At 42.9% G+C, this 7,791-nt stretch overlaps 1 protein-coding gene across 2 annotated transcripts in view; it reads right to left on the minus strand.

The window, feature by feature from the left end:
• The window catches only part of Reln (reelin), a 447,612-nt gene that overhangs the window by 106,348 nt on the left and 333,473 nt on the right, over positions 1–7,791 (minus strand). For both annotated transcript variants that reach the window (XM_021190313.1, XM_021190312.1), the window contains exons 29-31: positions 5,934–6,091; positions 4,027–4,234; positions 2,877–2,953 (exon numbers count right to left, since the gene is read on the minus strand). In XM_021190313.1, the coding sequence (XP_021045972.1) occupies positions 2,877–2,953; positions 4,027–4,234; positions 5,934–6,091 (443 nt within the window). The remainder of the gene's footprint in view (positions 1–2,876; positions 2,954–4,026; positions 4,235–5,933; positions 6,092–7,791) is intronic.

Raw genomic sequence — 7,791 nt, forward strand, 5'->3', positions numbered from 1 at the left:
ATGCTCTAACAGTCTGCGGGCAGCTCTGGAAGGATGGAGAGATCTGGACAAAGCCGCTGGCCTGCTCTTCAAACATCACCCAGCCCTCAGCAGAGTTCCCCCGCGTCTGTCCCATCTGTCCACTGCCTTGACTGACGTCCTCATGAGAGACCCTGACCTACAGCCCATCAGCTGAGCAGTGTCTTCTCCTGCCTTGCTGGACCATCATAAGGCAACACACATTTGTTACTTTCAGGCACTTGGTTCATGAAAACTTGTTATGCAGCATACTATCCCAATGCCCCTAAATCAGAATTTGCATGTTAGCAAATGCAGACTCTGAAAGGTTTGAGGTGCTCCTCAGAACACGAGAGGCACGCTCAGGAGGCATGTCTTCCATTTGGAGCTTGCTTTTGCCTTGCCCCCTCAGTAGCTCTTTCAGGAGAGTCATGTCTACCTACATGCAGCAATGAGGTCTACAGGGATGAAACCTTAATCCTGAACTGGGATGAGGAGACGAGCGCGTGAGTGGAGGAATGTCAGGAGGAGAGCGGCAAAATCCATAGCTTATGCCAGTTGCTAAGCCTCATTAACTGTGTCATCTAACACATTGTACATTTGAATAAGCCAAGTCATTTTAGCACATCTACTGAATGTTTAAAGCACGTAAGGCATTTATTTCTCTTTTTAAACTACGACTCCATCTGCATTCTGCCTAGTCTTATTGAAGACAGCCTAATTTTGACTTTAATTCCAAATATGTAAATTGATGCTTCAGCTTGAGTAAGTAAAGAGTCTTCACTTTCATCGCGGGGAGAGGTTTGCTCAAGGATTTAGTCAGATTTACATGCTAACAACCGGGCTTCGGTAAGAGGGTGAGAGATGCCTGAATATGGGATGCGAATTATGGATAACACCAAGTCTAAGGAAATGGCTCAGGGCTAGCTGAAAACAAACTGCTTGTTCCTAATGGGAACCTAAGGAGAACTAGCCCCACAGTGCAGAGAGCAGCGGCAGCAAGGACAGAGAACGTTTTATGTCAATGATAAGTATACGCTTCCCACAAAGCCTTTTTAAATCCTATATACAAACGGGGGTACAAATAAGGAATTTTTGCAACACTCGACTTCCGTTGGATTAAATTTATCAGCTGTCATTTGCTTGCTGAGATGGCATCCAGACTGTGCCATCAAAGTCACTGCCCCCACGTGCTTGCTTTCCATTTCAACAGTTTGCTTCTGTCGTTCTCCCCAAATCTCACACCTTCTTCTTTACTTTTTCGTTATAGTTCACTACCCGAGGGATTTTTTGTTTTAAATGGCTGTTGGGCGGCCATTTGTGCTAGCTGCCTACACATGGGGTTCTTTCTCTCTGTTACACGGCTGACAACATGCAGCAGCTACTCAGCATTTTAGAATGAGCACATCAGATAATCCATGAAGAAAATGTAGCACAATGAAGAAAACACTGTATTTTTATTATGTTTTAAGGGGTTATTTGTTACTGCAGTATAACCTAGCTCATTGTGAGTGTTGCATAGGTGGTAACATAGTGGTGATATTTTATCTGCAGTACTCTCAACATTTCAGACTTAAAACAGACTGCATGCATATCTGTAAAAGACATGAAGGAATGCAACATGGCCTACTGAAGTTTCTAGACTGCTTCCTCAGCAAACGTACGATTTGCATAATTAGAGTAAAAACATGAAGACAGTCACAGGAAATCATTGAAACCTTCAGACAGGGATGACGAAGAAAAGATTAGTGTCAAGCAGAGCTCTCCACAGTCTGCTGACTAGTGGGTACTGTTTGGTCCAGGGCATCATATATAGCCACAGCCTGACATGGTAACAAACTTAGAGGGTAATGATGTAAAAAACCAATGCTGTTTTAAGATGATACAGCTCAGGGCCAGAACCATCGGAGAAGTCTAGATTCTGTGCTAAGAACCAGCCACACGCAGGGCTCTTGAAGGACTCCTAGCATACCCACACGAAAGCGGGAGCCACTTATATTTCAAGGCTGCTGCTGGATTTCTTTAAGAGAAAAGAAAAGTAGGAACCTAAAAGACTGAGTGAGAGTAGAGTTTAGGTCAGGAGAAGGGGGGTCAGTCGTATTATACCAAGGGTATACATCCTGGAGTTGGTGGTTCAAATCCTGGTTTGTCTACTTTCTATTTCTATGCCTGTGTAAGTTCCTGGGCCACTCTGTCTCCCCCTCCACTCCTCATAACCAGTTGAAGACAGTAGTATCTATGGCAAATAGGTACTCAGAAAAGAACAAGGATTCTGTCCCCTCTAGAATGTCCAAGAGCAGAAGCAGAGTTTAATATAAAATTCAAAGATTCTCTGTGCAAACAAGTTCAGTTCCCACTGAATGCAAAAATCTCTCCTACTGTTTTCCCCTCTCTTCGGGAGTTATAGAGAAGTAGAACTCACTAAAACAATTGTTATTTGTTTCTGTCTGGACCCAGGGCAGTCATGGATTTCAGCCTTAGGAAGCTCAAGGAGAAGCTATTGAAGCAGAACGCAGAACGGAGGGCAGGTATGATCTAGGGAAATGGAAGTAGCAGTTTGTAAAATCCACATCAGACTTTGGGAGGAAAAAAAAAGGCTAACTAGCTAAAGTTGCCATAACTTCTATAGAAAAACAGTAGCCTGGGGCTGGAGAGACGGCTCAGCAGTTAAAAGCACTGGCTGCTCTTCCAGAGGATCTGGGTTCAATACCCAGCAACCACATGGTGGCTCACAACTGTCTGTAACTTCAGTTCCAGGGGATCTGGCTTCCACAAGCACCAGTACACACATGGTACACAGACATACGTGCATAGACACCTCCTCAACATATAAACCGCAAAAACTAATTTACAAAAGTGTAAGACATACTTCAGCTTACCCTCATTTCTAGCCCGTGGTTTGATGCACGTAATCCCTGATGTTTTACTTCCAATTTGTATATAAAACTGAACAAGTCTGGGGGAAGCAAACAAACATACAAACTCCAGTTTAATTACAAACAAACAAACAAAAAAAGAATTCCTGTCATTCTCAAGTACCACTTTTAAAGTCAGATATGATAAAGATAATAATAAGTCACTTTGGCAAACATTTAAGATGTTAAGTGATATGAACAACAACCTCATTCTGTATAAAAATCTAAAGAAAACAGTTGAACCCCATTTCATTGTGACAGTTGATGTAATTTCATGATCAATTACAAAAAAATCCAGATAATGCAACCTTGGAAACTCAAGCTGAGGGGAACAATGTTGCCCACTGAGAAGCTGAAGCCCCTGGAAGGGCAGCCAACCCGGCTGACACTGATTTCCAGGGAGCTGGCACCCAGTGTATACTGTGCCTCAGCCATGATCCTGCTGGGCAGGCAGACCTTTGAGGACAGGATGCGGAGGGGATGTGAACAGACTCATGGCAGGAAAATATGAAAGGCAACGCCATAGGTTTAGTAAAGACCACGCCTAAAATTTATTCTTTTTTTTTTTTTCTCGTTTCTTTCCTTCTAATTTCCACGTAATTTAATTGATGTAAAAAGCAGTTTCCTTTTAGGTGTGCTACTACTACTTCAGTTGACCTTAGAGCCAAACAGTTCTTGGTTATACCAGTAGGTGGCAGGGTAAGCATCTAATGTTTATGGAGGGCAATTTTCAGTAAATGACCACAAATGGCCTGCCCAAGTACACGGAGGAACCAGAGGAATCATTTCAGACATCAAATCCCAAGTTGGAACATTTGCCCCATGAGTTTACATTAAGAATATATGAGTTTACAGAACTCATAAGATAATGCAGAACTTTTGAAAACTGAGGTGAAAAAGTATATATATCAGACATAGAGGCCTAGGCAACAAGTGTATGCTAATATCAAACTCTAGTGTCATCTGTTCGCATTGCCCATCTATTTTATCATGCAGCTTATGATAAGCTTCATATTTTACATACTGTAATCCACAGGTAGAAATATTATACAAGATATCCCATAACAGTATTTCACTATATTCAAAAGAAATGCTCAAATTGATGACAACTTGCCTGATGTTCCTGGTGTCCAGTGGGACTGTCCTGGCTTCCCTTTTCCCAAGGCCATTGAAATAGAGGGACCTGCCGTCATTGAGGGTGCCACAGCCCGTGCCAACCTGACCTCCCGTTATTTTGTACCACAGTGGGCTTAGCTTCCCCTCAAATCTATCGAACATCTCACTGTGGTTAGGGATGTTTGACACACAGGTTCCTTGCGCAGCTGCGGGGGAAAGAAACATGTACAAGTTTTGTTGGGATCACTAAGTATTCAAGATATACTTGACTCATGGGCAAGGAAAAAAGTCTTTATTATGCAACTAGCTGCCTAAAGACAGCACTATTACTAACATGAAAATTGGTGCCAGGAGGGTGGTGTATACCAGAAATCCCAGCACTTGGGAGACGGAAAAGAAGAGATCAGAAGTTCAAGGCTATCCTTGGACACCTTCTAAGTCCAAAGTCAGTTTGGGCTACGTGAGGCCCCATCATAAAGCAACAAAACAAACAAGTCAATGAAATTTGCCATTTTTTCTTTCAATTTTTAACTTTGGTTATTGCTTTTTTTTAATTGTTTTTTTTTTTTTTTTTTTTTTTTTTTAGTCAGGATTTCTCTGTGTAGCTCTGGCTGTCCTGGAACTCACTCTGTAGACCAGGCTGGCCTCGAACTCAGAAATCCACCTGCCTCTGCCTCCCGAGTGCTGTGATTAAAGTGGTGTGCCACCACGCCCGGCCTAATTTTTAACTTTTATAAAGGACTTTTTTAATTTTTAAAAACCATACGTATGTGTGTTTCTCTGCATGTATGTACATCTGTACAAATGAATATAGGAGCCTGCGGAAGCTGGAGGTATCCAAATCCCCACGAGCTGGACACACATAGGGTTGTAAGCCACTGATGTGGGTGCTGGGAATTATACCCAGCTCCCTGCAAGGGCAGCACGAGCTCTGAGCCATCTTCCAGCCCTTGTAACTTATTTACCATCAAATGAAGCCTGATGCTGGTAATGATGGACGTCCACGGTTGTTCCTACCTAGGGGTTTGTGGGAGCAGAGATCTTGCCCTCATTAAAGTCGCCCGTTCACTGTCTTTCTCTGAGTCTTGTAAGGAAGGGCAATACAGAATTTTAAAATGCTGTCCTTGAAACTCTGTGACACGCACAGGCTTTCGAGGGTGAGCCAGTCTGTCTTTGGTTGCTCGCCAGATGAAGGCCCACGTCCTGACAAGCTGGGAAGGAGCCTTTTGATGTCGCTGCCAGAAAAACTTTAGAAGAAGATTTTGTAGCTTAAGATATTTTCTCCAATTTTATGCTTTAATCTCGGCTCTCGTGAAACTTTTGCTATGGTAACACCCAAAGGTGAATGTTGGAAAAACAACTTCTCTTATATAAAGCTCTTTTTATTTTTGACAGTTGTAGGCTTAGAATTTTATGCTGCAGTTTAATTTTAAATGGAGAAAAGCATATTTCAAATATATATTTACTCTCAAGAGCTTGGGGAGGCACTGCAAACACACCCTTAAGACCTTGGTTTGAGTTTCTGAGACTGCATGATTGCATGAGCACAGGCAGGACCCATTTCTAGCAATGCTGAGCTATGTGACCCGAGAAGAATTGTTTAAAAACAAAAATCCATTCTCTGCCTCAGTTTCCTCAAATGTAAACAGGGTCAGCAGAACTATGGTACAGTCATTCATTCTTAGAATCAAATGAGCTTAAAAATAAAAGTATTTACTGTAATGTTTGACATGATTTAGAACTGATGGTCAGTATGATTGCTTTTAAATAACAAACACATTCTCTCTAGGGTGTGAGACTTAGCATGTTTTCTTTTTAGGTAGCTTAACATCTAGCAGCTCAAGTGCCTGAGTGCCCAAGTTCTAGAATTCTTCAGCACTGACAATGACAAACCAGGGATCTTACCTGTGTACCCCAGGTCACAGAAACACACGCCCGAGATGCAGTCTCCATGGCCACTGCAGTAACTGGGACAAGGCTCAGATATGTACACCCCATCTAAGCCAAACGGGGGTACGTTCTTCTGAGAGCTGCTCTCTTGGATCCATCGGAATCTGGTCTTGCTGTTGGGAGAAACGGGTCTGTTCTTACAGCCACATATTGCCAAACAAAGGAATGTAAAAGGGCTCAGGCAAACTCACGGGAGCCAGTGTGCCCCCGAGTGTCATGCCTGCTTCTCAAACCTGCCTGATTTCTTCTTCAGCACGAATAGTTTAACATCCAGGAGGAAATAGTTACAATGGCCTTACAAATTCTTCTAAGAAGACCTTGATGCTAGATATAGCATAGATTTTTGTGTATTTTCCTACCCCATACTCTTTTAGTAATAACCCAAGTTTATCCTTTAGTTAATTTTTACCCTTCCATCATGTTAATTTTATGCTTATCTTTAGAGAGGCCATTTGAAAAAAAATCATTTATGATTTGTCAATTTCATGCATGTATGTAACATTTTACATTTTGATCGCGTTTACTGGCCATGATGCTCTCTTAGCTCCCCACTGCTCCCTCTGGACTCCTTCGTTCCAACAAACTATTTGGCAGTCTTTTGAGGCCATCAAATACAATGATTTTTGTTGGGACACATAAAGGGACTCTGGCTACTTGGCATTGACAACGGAAGGGGAGAGCCTGTACAGACAGCTCCACTGCCGCTCACGGCTGCCCCATTCCTTCCCATCTCGCTTTAAAGCTCTTCGATGCTCATTCTGAGACTTCTCAGTAACCAGAGGGGATGCTATCAGCACTGTGAAAAAAACAAAGAAAAAATCGCCGGGGCCATCTGAGTTGGGGGTGTCAATGGAGTGGGGCTTCACGCCTGTGCAGTTGCTTGTATATCTTCACATTGCACCTAGCAACTGACACCTGCTTCTGGTCTCTTCAGCACTGGGTTTGAACGCAAGTAAATTAGTGTCTTCAGAGTTGCTGGCGTAAGAAGAGCTTGGGAAGGATTGAGAGAGCACTGGGCGTGGCCCCGAGGTACCAGGTCTTGCCTGAAGAGCAGTAGATGAAATATGAGGAAGGTAGGCTCTGTCCTGAACCATAGGTCGTTTGGGAAGGAAAGAAACATGAAAGGAGAAATCACATAGTTGAAATCTGTTGATGCAGCTGCCCTCAAAGATGAGCTATCCTCATGAGATTGGTAGCCAGGAAACACAATAATTATTTGATATACAGACATACTAGTTTAAGTAAATGTCTATTAAAGTGGTGTTGTGGGTTCCTAACTACACTCTAAATACTACTTCTCATACCCACAGGTAAGTACATTCTTACTCCTTATTGAGGAAATTTCTCTTCAGAACAGACAGACAATTACAGAAAACCACAACCAATCAAAATACCAAGGTGTGGAGTCCAGACCCAACTGATACAGCTCCTGCACCTAAGGCTCAGGGATCATGGCGGACAGACTGTAAGAGTGGAGGAACAGAGTTTGCTGTGAGAGAGTGTCTCTTAGGAATGTGAGAGTACACACACACAAAGCTCACCAACATGGCTGCCAGAAACAGGACCAGAACAAGAACAACAACAATAGACAGACTAACGTGGATGGGGAAAGGGTCAGGAGGCCTCCACCCCACACAGAGAACTGCAGGTAACTAAGGACGCCAGGTGTAGAGACAATAGTCTTCTCTAGGAAACAGCACACTAACTGGTTATCTAACACATGCATACAAGTAACTACACAGACTGAGTAGGTTGTACCTATGTCCTTAGAAATACACACACACACACACACACACACACACACACACACACA

This window comes from Mus pahari, chromosome 2 (assembly GCF_900095145.1).
Source record: "Mus pahari chromosome 2, PAHARI_EIJ_v1.1, whole genome shotgun sequence".
Taxonomy (NCBI): Eukaryota; Metazoa; Chordata; class Mammalia; order Rodentia; family Muridae; genus Mus; species Mus pahari.